This window comes from Paramisgurnus dabryanus, chromosome 16, assembly GCF_030506205.2.
Source record: "Paramisgurnus dabryanus chromosome 16, PD_genome_1.1, whole genome shotgun sequence".
NCBI lineage: Eukaryota > Metazoa > Chordata > Actinopteri > Cypriniformes > Cobitidae > Paramisgurnus > Paramisgurnus dabryanus.
The window spans coordinates 34,366,869-34,382,216 of NC_133352.1; the positions used below are offsets into that span (position 1 = coordinate 34,366,869).

Below are 15,348 nucleotides of genomic sequence, written 5' to 3' on the forward strand. Positions count from 1 at the left end.
AATGTCATAAAACTGGGGCCCCCCTGGCACCATCTTGCGGCCCCCCTGGGGGCCCCGGACCCCAGTTTGAGAACCACTGCACTATGGAAATGCAAATATAGCTTTTTCATTGCATAGTAACCCACGGGTTGGGTCGGGTCTGCTCCCTTTTGGGGGCTTTTCCACTGGGTACACTACGTAGTACACAATACTTTTTAGTACCACCTCGGGTTGGGTTCCAAAAGAGTTGAGCTGATACAAAAACGTGAATGCAAGATTAGCATGTATGCACAGCATTTTAGCGACTTGGACTGACGCCGTGGGTGTTTGTACAAAAACTATCATGTGAGACAGAGGTGGTGATAAAGGCGATGTGCAAACATCTATTTGTGGTGGTCAGTTTGTGGCAGACTGACACATAAATTAATGTGGGAAACTTCCACTCACTCCCAATTTTTTTGTATGATGTCACAGCAGTAGGCAGAAAAAACATGCGATTCGCCCGCCATCGCTGCTTGCAGCTATATTATAAGAATTGTGTTTAAGTTAAAAGATGTATTTGTATTTATACTTGTGTTTTTTCCCTAAAATCATTTCTCAGGTCCAGAGCTGTGTAAGGCCATTCAGGGTTTGACATTGGGCTCTCAGCGGGAGGAGAGTGGGATATGTGACAGCGGAGTTGAGACGTCTTTCTAAAACCTTAACCGAAGTCTTGCTGACTCAGTTCGTCTCTGAATCCGGGCCTGGGGAACCAAACAAACTGAGGCTTGACCCCATGAAGACCAGCTTTGTCCTCACTACAGCAGCATTGCCAGTCAACCTCAGGACACGCCCCCAAACTCTTTAATTGGCCACTGCCTACTGTGGGCTCTCCTCAGCCACATCTAGATTGGAAATGAGGGAATTCTGAGGATCATTTTAATGAGGAGTCCTAAAGGGTCAAGGGTTTTTTCTTATTTTTCAGCTTTTAATTTGTAAAAACATTCATTTTCTTTTTATAGTTGTTTTTATATTTCTGTGTAGCTGTGTTTCTTTTGTGGTTGAATGATGTTTTGACTGAGCCCAGATTTTAGATCCTGTGCAAATGCATATTTGACACTCCTTTTAGGACGCTTAATATTTTGAGTTGTATGACTTCTCTGTCCTGAATTTATTGCATGACAAACAAAATAGTTTTGATGTATTTTTAACTGCTATTCTGACTACAAGCCTACAGTGTTCTCAAGTATTTTTCGTCTTTTAGTATTCATGCAGTTTTATGTTTTTATGCAAAGTTTCTGATAACAGTCAGTTGTATACAAAGGCTTTTCTCCTGGGGTTGCAAAGCATTTAATTGTGAGAGGTGCAGAAGATGATCTGAGTTTCATTTGAAAAGCAAAAAAGATCTTCTGGATCGTTTTGACCCTGTAGATCAAAGGTCATTCTCAAGTAATAATTAAACCATCCTAAAGACCAAGATCAGCTGGTTTTGAGGAGCTCTGCATGCAAATGGCTTTTCAGGTGCCGGACTGAACACGGTTGCATGCATGAATTCATAAATGCTTCTGGAAGCAACCAGAAACACATTAAGATGTGCAGCGTTATTTAGGTTGGGAATTTGATTTCTTTATAATTGTTTAGTGGTGCTACCTGCATTTAAACCAACTAGGTCATAAGCTTTGAGAGATTATTTTCTTATTTCTCCACACAAAACAGGAGCGTTAATCAGGGCTGGTGATTTCTGCTGGTTTTGAGCGATTTGGGGTGTTTGACAAGATAATGATTTGTGATCCTGTCTGTGAAATTCAGGTTATAATCCAATTATCAGATTAGGAGCATCAAAGTTTGATTTCACATTGATTTCAATCTTTGACATGACCTTACGCAGTCATTATTAAACAAAATCAAGAGTATATTTTCACAGATTGCTATTTACATTATGTAGGAAGATTTTATGTAAAAACAGTACGTCACAAAAATGACTTTAGGTGGGTTTTCAGAGACTGGGTCACATTGTGTGTGTGATTTAGACTCAGGATCTTACAGATGTGTCTGTCCTGACAGCCCTTTATAAACTCTTCTTAGTAACATTTTTACATCTTGAGCAATAAATCATTTTCCTATCTGTTATGTGTGAACTCAGGCTGTTTAAAACAAACTAGACTCAAGGATCAACTCCATACTGTTTATTTGGATTTATGCATCACAATTAGGGTTGCAAAGGGGCAGAAAGTGGAACTTAATCTGAGGATTTTGGAAATATTACAAATTGGAAATTTAATGGGAATTTTAAGGATTATATCATATACAAACAATTTATTTTTTGTTTGGTCAAAAGCAGACATGCATTCAATGTAATGAACATTTTGAATAATCTTGATACTTACGTTTATCAAGAAGTGGATTTATTTGCACACAGCACAAGGAAGTTTTAAACAAAATTAAATAATTTACGTGAATACATGCAAAGATGGCCATTTTGACATTATTTTGATGTGGTGTGGCCTTCAGTAAACTGTGTGCATGTGACTGAGGAATGGGCAGGGTAGAAATTCAACTGAAATTGCATTAAATCTTGTTGTTTTAAACACGATTATGCTGCAAGATTTTTTTTACTACATTTAAGTTCCCTGTTATAGTCAACTCTGCAAGTAGATTCACAGTTTTTTCCCGTTAATTCCCATATATTTCCAAGGAAAGTTTCCAGTCTTGAAAATTCCCAGAATTTTGCAACCATAATCATAATAAATATATATGTTTAACATAATGTTTGTTTGCTCTGTGAAATTTTCTGACTTTGATCGTTGACTAGAGACAAAATATTTTCAGGCAGTGATGTTTTTATATCATAGTAATTTTAACAAAACAAATAGAAACCCTAAACCAGAGGTTTGATAGGCACTGTTACGTATTTTTGGTTGTAAATTGGTATTTATGTCTTTGGACCCTTTGTAACGGTGTTGTTTCAAGGGGGAAATGTTTGTGCTTTGTAATTGGTTTTGTGATACTTTTATAATAAAATTATTCATTATACTACTGCATTACATCTGCCATTTTTAAGACTGCACATTCAAGAAAAAAACTTTTTTCATCCAGTTGAAACTCAATTTGTGTTCTGAAAATGCCAGCAGGTGGCGCCTAGTATTAGTAAATGCCTCTTTTCACATTGTAAAGCAGACTACTATGCACAATTGCTGTCAAGTCAAAAAAATGTCTAAACATTAAAAAGTGAATATTGGACAAAAGTACAGAATGACAATACCAACTCAATCGATCAACACGTTTGGATTTTAATTCTTCTGTGTAATGTGATCATATTGAGAAAAGTGTTAAGTGGTGAGCTGTTTCCTGATGCATGCATTGTTCACACATGAAAGACAGAGAATGTGTAGTATCAGTAGTAAAGTCTTGCATTTGGTGACAATACACATACAAAGTCAGAATGAAAGGTTATTGGTAAGCATATGTGTGTTTAAACAATCAAATGTGAATAAAATGTAACATTCTGTATTTTTGCCTCATATTCATCTAATAAATTCCTTGTCTCCGCAGCAAACAGAGCAATTTTGTTCTAATACTAATGGAGGGAACTGCACACACACACACACGCACACACATGCACGCACACACATGCACGCATACAGGATGTCATCATTGTGTTTAGCAACAGATGAGATGTGTTAAAACACATGAGAAATTTATATTAACACAGGATCAGAAAACTGTTTGACTACCCAACTTGTTGAAGGGTTTTAATGTGCGCTTACATTGTTATAACTCTGGAAACAAAATTATTCGCAGAAGTCGACTAAATCTGACAAAGCCCATCATCGAGGTGGCTCAAACATAAAAAAGTACATACAGAGCACTTACGAAAATTAACCATGGTTACTGTAGTAAAACTAATAGAAAAACATTTTTCTAATGTTATTTACTGGCAACCGTTTGTAAATAAACATTAAACATTAACAATTATCTAACAATAAATAATTTATTATAACATGTTAAAGGGATATTCACTTGGCTATATGGCTATATTACGCAGTGCCCGAAAATTGAAAAGTAACCAAGGGTAATATCACTACGCCTGCTGCAGCCATGTTACGGCAGCAAAGTCCTTGATTATTATGCCAAAATTAGAGTAGTTCCTGCCATATCTGCCTAGAAAATCACAACTTTTAATTTTCTGTCGATCTCAGTACACGATGTAACTACAGAAGAGTTTTAAATAGGAAAAATATTAAAACTCTTTTGTTATTTTTTAGCGCGATGCTAATGGTCTAATCAGATTCCATGGATTATGCTAAGCTATGCTAAAAGTGCTTGCGCCAGACCCGGAGATCAGCTGAATGGATTCCAAAACGGTAAAAATCAAATGCTTAACTCTAGAGGAGCTGGAAAATGAGCATATTTTCAAAAAAAAGTGGATCAATGTCCCTTTCAAATTGACACTGTAAGTGTGAGCAAAAATGTGCTGTTTTGGCTGTGCTTTTAAATGCAAATGAGCTGATCTCTGTACTAAATGGGAGTGCCTTGGTTGGATAGTGCAGATTAAGGGGCGGTATTATCCCCTTCTGACATCACAAGGGGAGCCAAATTTCAATTACCTATTTTTTCAGATGTTTGCAGAGAATGGTTACCAAAACTAAGATACTGGGTTGTTCATTTTCACATTTTCTAGGTTGATAGAAGCACTGGGGACCGAATTATAGCACTTAAACATGGAAAAGTCCGTTTTTCATGATATGTCCCCTTTAAAACGAGTTATATTTCCTAATTAAACTAAAGCTTGTCCTGGTTTAAGCTAATCTCTGTCTGGAAACCCTGCTGAAAAAAAAACAATAAAACCATTACAGAAAATTTTAATGGTTTCCATTAAAATACCAATAGGAACCATTAGCTTTTACCATTAAAAATCACTACACTGTAGTGTGATTTGGGCCATATTCCATTAGAACCAATACATAGAACCAATACATACCATTAGAGAACAACAAAGACCAATACACTGTAGTGTGTTTTGGGCCATATTCCATTAGAACCAATAAAATTCCCAATAAAACCAATAGAATTTCTGTGACGGTGTCTATTTTTTTAACAGGGAAACCACCCCTAAATGTTTACAGAATAAAATAACAGCGACATGCAAAACATGGGAACCAGAATTCCTCATCAACCTTTTCCTGTTTTTTTTCCTTTAGATTTTGGTTCCCAGAATGCTTTGCATGAAGCTGTTATTTTAGTTTTATTCTGTAATTGTTAATGTTTAATGTTCATTATACTTTGAACAAACAGCTGACGGTATACAGTAATTTCTACATGAATTTTAACAGTGTATGTTCAATAAAACAAAAAAAAGTTGTCTGTTAAAGCTTAGGATTGGAAAGTAGTTTGAGGTTTTCTCACCAAGGTGTGTACAGTCCAGCCTATTTGTATGTACAGTGTGTTGGCGTGAACAAGAGGGCGTGTATTGAACCCTCGCTCGCCACACATCACGTCAAACCGGAGCTCCACTACAAGCGGAAGTTACGGCTCTGTTTGTGCTTAAACAAAATCTCCTCTTTGAGAAAGTGAAAACCATCACAAAAGATCCCCGTTTTATGCCGATTTACGCGTCATATGCGTGCACGTGGCGGCTTTATTTTGTATTCTCATCTGGTTGTTAAAGCTTGTTTTCATCGCTTAAAGGGGGTCGGGATGTTTGACATATTGATTTGATTTTATACGTCTGTGTGATGGCCATACAGTGGAGCTCCAGACAGTAACAGAGACGCGCTGTGATTGGACGTTTCCGACATTCTGTTACATTGTAGCCGCGTTTCCGATTCGCGTTGATACATTGTAGCGGGAGAGAAGAAACATTCACTGTATTCAATAATGACTCGGTTTGATATAACATAGCGGCCAAATCACGAGACGTCTTCGGTAACGAATCTCGTGGAGGATTCTCCTCTGCGTTTTACGCTGGATTTTAGGATTAGAGGTGAATGAGATGGCAGACGGCGGTCGGGGGAAGCACGACAGCCCGATCTCGAGCCCGGGACCCGGGAGGAAGAAGGCTCAGCAGCAGTCGCCCAGTTCAAAGACTCGGTACTCGGTCAACGCTCCCGGACACTGCTTTCGGAAAGTGACCCTGACTAAACCGACCTTCTGTCATCACTGCAGCGACTTTATATGGGGCATTGTAGGATTTGTTTGTGAAGGTAAGATGCAGTAAAACACACTGACAAACGAAAATAAGTGTTTGAGATGGTTTCGGTTTAAATACAATGGTACTGTTATAAAGGCACAGTACGGTATGATTCACAAGGGCATAGTCTACTTCAAGGGAGTTACGAGAATGCCATCCAGGTATGATCTTGCCCTTATGAACATCTTAAATGTTACGTCATATATGTGCATGATATGCATTTTTAGGGTCAGTTAGGCTAACCCTGCAATGATTTGGTTTAAATATATTCACTACTGAAAATCCATCAAAGACCAGCATAAGCTGCTAGCTTGTTTTACCTGGTTTAAAGTGGCAGTAACTGGTCTAAGCTGGTCCTCCCAGCATGGCAAAGCTGGTGGGTCAGCTGGTCTTCCAGCCTGACCAGCAAAGTCCAGCTTAAAAAGTGACCAAAACACAGCTAGACCAGCTTGCTACAACAGCTGGTTTAAGCTGGGAGACCAACTTAAACCAGCTCACCAGCTGGTCTTAGCTGGATTTTTCAGTAGGGCTGCCTACCCACTTTGTTTGACAGCATATAATACACCTACCATCCTGGAAAGAGAAGGGAAAATTGAAATGTTAGAAAATACAAATCTCTCTCTCTCTCTCTCTCTCTCTCTCTCTCTCTCTCTCTCTCTCTCTCTCTCTCTCTCTCTCTCTCTCTCTCTCTCTCTCTCTCTCTCTCTCTCTCTCTCTCTCTCTCTCTCTCTTTCTCTGCTGGATGATTCAATACTGTAGCTGTAAACTGGTGAAGACAGATTGATCCTGATCGATCCAGCACACTTCTCCTGTTGGACAGGAATCCGTAATTGTCCGGTCTTGTGCTGGAAACACTTTGATGAGATCCATCTAATTGATGGAGATCTTTGTCAGTGTTAGAAGGTCTGAACTGTTCTCACTTTTGTCAGTCAGATGTTTACACCAACACAGTTTTACAGAGCTGCCCATTGGTGTAAATAAGTTGTTGTTCAGCATTTTAGCTTATATTAGGGCTAAATTTTGTTCAGAGATTGGCAGAGGCTAGGATAGGATAGTACAATTCTGTATCCTTTTTTTAGACAGACAGACAGACAGACAGACAGACAGACAGACAGACAGATAAAAATAACTTTCAGTCCATAGCATATTGTAACAGATCACTGAACCCTAAACAAGTCTAGATTTACAGGCTTTTGACAGCCAACTTGTCTGTTCAGAAAACTCACTGACTTGATGATGTAGTTGTATATATTGCACACAGAGGTAATGTAAGTCTGGGAACAAATAGTTATCACAAAAGAAGCCATCAGTGATGGAGCAAAATCACTAAAAAAACTAAAGGGTGTAAACTAGAGCTGGTTTAAAACCTGTTGCTGATTCTCATACAGAGTTTAATCCACAACATGATGCGAATTCACCAGGCTTCAATTACAATTGTTTCTGGATGCGAGCAACACATCTTAGATAAATGTTGTTTTGTGAGGCCGTTGATTGACAGCATGGATGTTACCAGGCAGAAATGAGACGTTTCTGTTACGTAACGCGCTGCAGGGAAGTCGTGATCGACTCTTCCGGGTTGGCATGGCAACACGTAGCCCAATGGAGCGGTGAGGCAGATGCTCTCGCCAGATTCAATAAGAGCAGAACATAAACAGGTGTGCATGTTTTACCTCGAACACATGCAGTCTGCTTAATGCACCAGAGTATAGTAGTCTGTTCAGTGTAATCATTTACAATAAAGGGATAGTTTACCCAAAACATGAAAATTCAGTCATAATTTACTCACCCACATGTTGGTTCAAACCTGTATGAGTTTCTTTCTTCGGTCAAGAGAGAATATTTTGATAAATGATAGTAAGAACACAGTTGATGGGACCTATTAACTTCCATAGTAGGATAAACAAATAGTATGGAATTCAGTTGGGTACTGTCAACTGTGTGCTTCTTATAAATAAAATGTAAATGATGACAGAATTTTCATTTTTGGGTAAACAATCCCTTTAGGTTTTAATAATTTTATTATTTTCTTGTAGTGCACTGAAAATCTTGGTCAAGGTTTTTATGTCAACAGCAGGGTTTCCCGCAGCACTTTTCAGTTCGGGCGGCCCACCTAAGCTGGGATACCCTACCACCTTAACAAGGTCGTCCCCCCAAAAAAATTTGCTGCACAAATTTCCGTCAATGTCTGGAGGATAACTAGCCTATTAATAAAACATTTAATTCATTAATAATATAGTATGTGTTCAGTTTCTGTCATAGTTTCTTAAAAATTTAGTTTTATTTGAGTGTTTTAAATAAAAATATTTTCATCATGACACGTACGCCCCGCCCCGTTTGATTGCCACGCCCCCAGCCCGCCCACCTGCACAACCCTACCACCTTAACTAACAAATTTTCTGCGGGAAACCCTGCAACAGTCATCATTTCATTCTTCCTAGTAGTGTTGTAGTACTCCAGACAAGTCTTGGTCTCGAGACCGGTCTCAAGACCATGGTCTTTGTCTTGTCTCTGTCTTGACTGTCTTTGGTCTCAGACTTAGTGATCTTGGGATTTTATTTCAAGACCGGTCAAGAACACAACTGTGGGATTTACACTAAATTGCTGGTAATTGTCTGATTTATGTGTTAACATCATTAATGTGATGTTAAATTTCTGGCTTTAAAAGCAATCATTAATTAAGTTATTTCTTATTTGATTTCTTTTTTTACTGTTGTGCCGTTAAGAGATGAATGGGGGATTGATTGTCATTTAATAAATTTTTTCACGGTCTCGGCCCCTCAATGTCTCTGGTCTCGGCCCCTCAGAGTCTCGGGCCTCGTCCCCCGCCAGAGTCTCGGGCCTCGTCCCCCGCCAGAGTCTCGGGCCTCGTCCCCCGCCAGAGTCTCGGGCCTCGTCCCCAGCCAGAGTCTCGGGCCTCGTCCCCCGCCAGAGTCTCGGGCCTCGTCCCCCGCCAGAGTCTCGGGCCTCGTCCCCCGCCAGAGTCTCGGGCCTTGTCCCCCGCCAGAGTCTCGGGCCTCGTCCCCCGCCAGAGTCTCGGGCCTCGTCCCCCGCCAGAGTCTCGGGCCTCGTCCCCCGCCAGAGTCTCGGGCCTCGTCCCCCGCCAGAGTCTCGGGCCTCGTCCCCCGCCAGAGTCTCGGGCCTCGTCCCCCGCCAGAGTCTCGGGCCTCGTCCCCCGCCAGAGTCTCGGGCCTCGTCCCCCGCCAGAGTCTCGGGCCTCGTCCCCCGCCAGAGTCTCGGGCCTCGTCCCCCGCCAGAGTCTCGGGCCTCGTCCCCCGCCAGAGTCTCGGGCCTCGTCCCCCGCCAGAGTCTCGGGCCTCGTCCCCCGCCAGAGTCTCGGGCCTCGTCCCCCGCCAGAGTCTCGGGCCTCGTCCCCCGCCAGAGTCTCGGGCCTCGTCCCCCGCCAGAGTCTCGGGCCTCGTCCCCCGCCAGAGTCTCGGGCCTCGTCCCCCGCCAGAGTCTCGGGCCTCGTCCCCCGCCAGAGTCTCGGGCCTCGTCCCCCGCCAGAGTCTCGGGCCTCTTCCCCCGCCAGAGTCTCGGGCCTCTTCCCCCGCCAGAGTCTCGGGCCTCGTCCCCCGCCAGAGTCTCGGGCCTCGTCCCCCGCCAGAGTCTCGGGCCTCGTCCCCCGCCAGAGTCTTGGGCCTCGTCCCCCGCCAGAGTCTCGGGCCTCGGCTTTTTTGCTAGACTGATGGTATACTATGGTTCCAATCCTTATAGATCAGTGCTACAACAATATGAAATTCTTCGTTTTTTATTGTTTGTATTTGACCCTCTTTAACAACCCCTTTCTCTCTTTTTTTGCAGTGTGTAACTTCATGTCACATGAGAAATGTTTAAAGCACGTCAGGACCGTGTGTTCATGCATGGCTCCCACACAGGTTCGGGTAAGTAAACCACGCTGGACGTGCAGGGCATTGATCTTTGTATATAAAACTCACTATTATAAACACGGCATAATTGAGGCATGAGAACACTTAAAGGATGCTCTAATTATACAGAACATGAAGTCTTGAGCAATTATGAAGATAATGAAGAATCATCAACAGTTTATCGTAGCATGATCACGCAAGAGAGATCATAATTAGCAGTTTACACCGCAACTGTTGTCTTTGTGGTCTTTGCATTACAAACAACGAAGTATGTTATTCCCTGAATTCACATTTAATAATTTAAGATGTATTGAACGAGGCCATTTTGCTCAGTAACACAGCAGTCGGTGTAGCCCTTTGTCTGTCCTTCATAATGAATTACTGATGACTTCCTGATGTGATGTGGCGTTTTGTGAAGGCCAAGTGTCAGTCGGCATTTGTGCCTTTGATTACAACCAATCTAGCTACATTATAACCACCAAGAAGGGAAGTTTCTATTTTAATGAATTAAACCGTGATTGTGAGCATGAACTGAATCATTTCAAAGTGGTCACAAGGGTCCATAATGGTTAGGATGTCGACTGCCTGTGTTTTTAAACAGAGCACATCAAAACACATCTAGTTGTAGGACATATTATAGGTTAGATATAGAAATATGTGACCCGGTCTGTGAACTAGTGGTCTTCACGGGTGCGACCCGAGACCTGAAAAGGTTCAGGTCTAAAATTTGCATGTGTATAATATTAGGGGCATCGAGTCTCTCTCAGGTAGTTTAAAATGAATGTTTTTTTGCCGAACGGACCTAAGAAGACCCGATGTGTGCATCAAGTCCTTTTCCTATGTGGTAGAGCCAGACCTGTCAATCAGTTTTTAATGCACATTTGTCGTCAGATAACAGATTAAATAAATGGAGCAGCGGGCCAAATTAGGTTTCTTTCTGTCTGATTGGTGCGTGCAGGGATGCAGAATGCACACACGTCGTTGCCATTTACATCCGGGTTAAAAAAAATATTGCCACTGGGTCAGGTCAGACTCAGGTTTAATTTTCTTGGGTCGGGTTTGCCTCGGGGTCGGGTCTTTCTTTTAATAGACACTCCACTTTTTTTTGAAAATAGGCTCATTTTCCAGCACCATTAGCGTCGCGTAAAACCATATCTGCCTAGAAAATTGCAACTTTTAATTTTCAGTCGGTCTTAGTACACAATGTAACTACAGAAGAGTCAAGTTTTTTAGCGCAATGCTAATGGTCTAATCAGATTCAATGGATTATGCTAAGCTATGCTAAAAGTTCTAGCGCCAGACCCGGAGATCAGCTCAATGGATTCCAAAACGGTAAAAATCCAATGTTTTTACTCTAGAGGAGCTGGAAAATGAGCATATTTTCAAAAAAAGTGGAGTGTACCTTTAAAAAAATATATTTATGCACCCAGCGGTGTTTTCTACATAAAATCATCCTACACAATGCAAAGAACATAATAACCTTGATACCTTTAATATTGACTGAGGTCATGAAATCAATTGAAATCAATTAATAAAATTAGACTTTAATGCTCCAAATCTCAAAATTAGATTATGACACTTTAGCCTTTAAAGAGTTTAGGATTTCATAGACAGAGTTTAGAGGGGAAATATAATAAAATTGTGACTTTTTTCCATGTTAAAGTGCTATAATTGGGTCCCCAGTACTTCTATCAACCTAGAAAATGTGAAAAATATCAACCCAGTAACTTAGTTTTGGTAAACCATTCTCTGCAAGCATGTGAAAAAATAGCTCATTGAAATTTGGCTCCCCTTGTGATGTCAGAAGGGGATCTTTTATAATATAATAATAATACCGCCGCTTAATCTGCACTATCCAACCATGGCACTGCCATTTAGTGCAGATATCAGCTCATTTGCATTTTAAAGGACACACCCAAAACAGCACATTTTTCTCACAGCTAAAAGTGGCAATTTTAACATGCTATAATAAAATATCCGTATGGTATTTTGAGCTGAAACATTTTTGGGAAATGTCCTCTTTAATATATATATATATATATATATATATATATATATATATATATATATATATATATATATATATATATATATATATATATATATATATATAATATATATAATATATATAATATATATGATATTAGATAAAGTACAAAGCACTTTAAACAATTTGATGCAAACCTGCTATAGTTTTTCTAAAAACAGGATGTTCTCTATGTGTAGCCGTAAACTTCACAGCTCAAAATAAAGTAACCACAGATGAAGCTGTCTGCTTACAATTGGCCTCATTTCATTGGTTCATCAGGGTTGAATTCACAGAAAACAAAACACTTTAGCTGTATGGCATTGATGCCTATTGGCCAATCGCTTCAGAGCTGCCGCAGGATGTGATAACAGATTCCCAGAACACCAAACCACAGCTAAACTTAATTTAGACCAATAAATAATAAGGGGAAAATAAACTTCAGAGCCGGATCTCGAGAAACTACTATAGTGGTTTTGTTAATACATAATGGATTTTATGTGTTTTTTTTTCTTGTTTAGTTTGAAAAGAAAATAAGTGTGTTTTTATATTCACTGAGGTTGTGTGTGTTGTACATGCCAGGGTCTTGTGTGTTTATGTGCATGTGGGTTCTTTGTATGGACTGAGGTTTTGTGTGTATGTGTTTGTATTTTGCATGTGCGTGTGTGTGTGTGTTTTGTACGTCTGTGTGTGGGTGTGTGGATGGTTGTTGTAGTGAGTCAGCCTTAGAGCCAATCGCTCCATTAGCCTTTACTCAACAACCTCTCTGAACTTCATTTGAGGAAATGCAAACAAAAACTGAAACAGCCATCTGACACATTATTACAGTAAAGATCTGTTTAAATGACCTCATGATTCCACAATGAAATTCTGTCATCCTATACCCAACCCCGCTTTACGCCATACGTAAATCACCTTTAAGATCTTAGCAAGGGTGGCCGGCGACAGGAAACGAGGTCACGTCCGGTAGGATACTCTGCAGTTTACTATAGTGAGGGTCAGTAAGGATGTCTCCTCTCGTTGGACAGGACATAGCTGACTTTAGTAGGGAGTAGTGTCGCAAATAGATGTGTGTGTGGCACTTAGAGCATTTTATCAAAAGCGGCTTACAAGAGTAAGGAAAAAACGAAGCGATTTGCCATCTGTCTCATGTCTGAGCTTGCATACATCAGTATGTTCAGTTTTTGGCACCATCACAAGCACCTACATTTCCTGGTTTGCCTGAGAAAATGTCAAGCTATTTTTCCTTGTGTTCCCAAGAATCCAAATCCTGAGTGACGCAGAGCTGTCACATCACGCACAGCACCACGAGCTGTCATGAGATGTTTGTCCCTTAAATGTCACAAAATCGTTTTTCACTGAAGTTGACAACTCTGCCTAGAATCCATGCTTATGAATAAAGTTGACGTCCCCTGCCTTTTTGCAATACTTATGTGTAGCATAAGCGTGTCATTTCAATTTTAAATAAAAATCGATCGAAATTAAGTCACAACCTTGAAAGAACTGCATCTGTGACAGGACCGGTCGTTTCTCTGAACTGAGATCTGTTTAAGTTTCACACCAACTTCTTTCAGTTGCTTAAGAGTTATGAAAACAGCATTTAAACATGACTTTTATGGGGTGCAGAGTCTTACAATCTCATCTGATGGTAATAAAAGTGTGTTTTAGGGTGCAAAGTACTGACAGATGTTCATCTGACAGGAAGTTTTGTTTTATCAGGTATGTGCGTGTACCATATTTTTCCACTGGCACCACGACTAACATGGCAGGGCATATCCGGGTTCAAGGTCAGATATTATGTTTTATAAAAGTCTAGTCTAAAAATGGCATAGCACTTTTTGTGCTTTCAAAAAAAATTACATAAGAATTGAATAGAATTGTGACCTTAGAATCGAATCGAGGATTTGGAGAATTGTAAGACCCCTAGAGTAGCACTAAATTCAATAAAAACTTACATTCATGCCACTCATATTTAAAATAATTAATAGTGATGCACCGATGTATCGGCCGCCGATATTTATTGGCCGATTTTTTATGAATTTGAAACCATCGGCATATCGGCAATAGCACGAGAAAGGCCGATACCAATTGTTTATTAATTAACTGCATAAAGAAATCCATTATATGTAAAAAATGAGTTAATGTTGTTAATAAAATAAATGCTGAATAGCAAAAACCACCTTTTAAGGTTGTCATGCTGTCTTCTTATATTTGTTTTAGCTTAATTTGTACCTCTCTTATTATGTTGGTCAGTTGAATGTTAATTAGATCCAATCCATGTTCAGTAAAAAGATTTTGATGCAGACATAAACTAGCTAATAGACCAACTGTATAGTTATGTATACAAGTGTTTAATATCGGTATCGGCATCGGCCAGAAGTTGTCTGTTTAAATCGGCATCGTATCGGCCCAAAAAAATCCTATCGGTGCATCCCTAATATTTAATGTAGATTAATGGCATGATTGTCATGAGTTAACTCGCGATTAATCGCACATTTTTATCTATTATAAATTTACCTTAATTTAAAACTTTTCAAGGATTAATAATCTAATCAGCATGGGTGTGAAGAAATATAGATGCTTTATGCAAATGTATGTTTACACCATCCTGTTTACATTTTCAACAAAATTATCAGCCATGGTATTTTCCTTTCAGAAGACATTTTTCTTTGTCCATTTCTGTTTGCTGGCAATTGAACTATTGAAACTTTATTTAAAAACTTCAAAACAATGTAAGTCAGCAAAGTTTTTTTTTTTATAGAAAAATCTAAAATTACCACAAAAATTACCACATCCATACCTTAAACTCACGTATATATTTAGCACACACAAAGCAACATCAATATATGAATACTTTGGTTCCAAAACGCGATAAATGCATTTAAAAAAACGAGTAATTGTCAAAATCAGTATTGTATCAGGTCAGTATTTAAAAGTAAATTCTTAATTTTACACGAAATCCAATATCCGCCGTGTTGTTCTGTCATCTTTTCTCCGTTCATCAGTCCTCCTTCTCTGCAAAATCCAATAAATCCAACTTTTTTCTTTTATTGTATGATTGACATTGAGACAGACATTTTTAGGTCGACTGTAATGCAAGGATCTAATATAATTTTACACATCAGATATTTTTCCTCAAAAGGTTAACCAAACAATCACTTAAGACATAATTCTTGTCAAAACAGATATTTTTAAAACTGTAATTCTGTGTAGATGTCTATATATCTGGGTTCACGCGCTTCAGAGCAGTCAGTCAGGACGAGTAAGATACTTTTAAGTCTTGTCGCTCTTAATAACTATTTAAACAT

The 15,348-nt window shown here is 39.6% G+C and overlaps 2 protein-coding genes across 2 annotated transcripts in view; both read left to right on the forward strand.

The window, feature by feature from the left end:
* nfkb1 (nuclear factor of kappa light polypeptide gene enhancer in B-cells 1) overlaps nucleotides 1-3,514 on the forward strand; it is a 37,126-nt gene extending 33,612 nt beyond the window's left edge. Inside the window, exon 24 of the mRNA XM_065264016.2 lies at nucleotides 581-3,514. Coding sequence (XP_065120088.2) covers nucleotides 581-675 — 95 coding nt within the window. The 3' untranslated portion in view covers nucleotides 676-3,514. The remainder of the gene's footprint in view (nucleotides 1-580) is intronic.
* Nucleotides 3,515-5,449: 1,935 nt separating this feature from the next.
* LOC135719455 (diacylglycerol kinase theta) overlaps nucleotides 5,450-15,348 on the forward strand; it is a 41,689-nt gene continuing 31,790 nt past the window's right edge. The window contains exons 1-2 of the mRNA XM_065242136.2: nucleotides 5,450-6,161; nucleotides 9,950-10,029. Of these exons, the coding sequence (XP_065098208.1) occupies nucleotides 5,951-6,161; nucleotides 9,950-10,029 (291 nt within the window). The 5' untranslated portion in view covers nucleotides 5,450-5,950. The remainder of the gene's footprint in view (nucleotides 6,162-9,949; nucleotides 10,030-15,348) is intronic.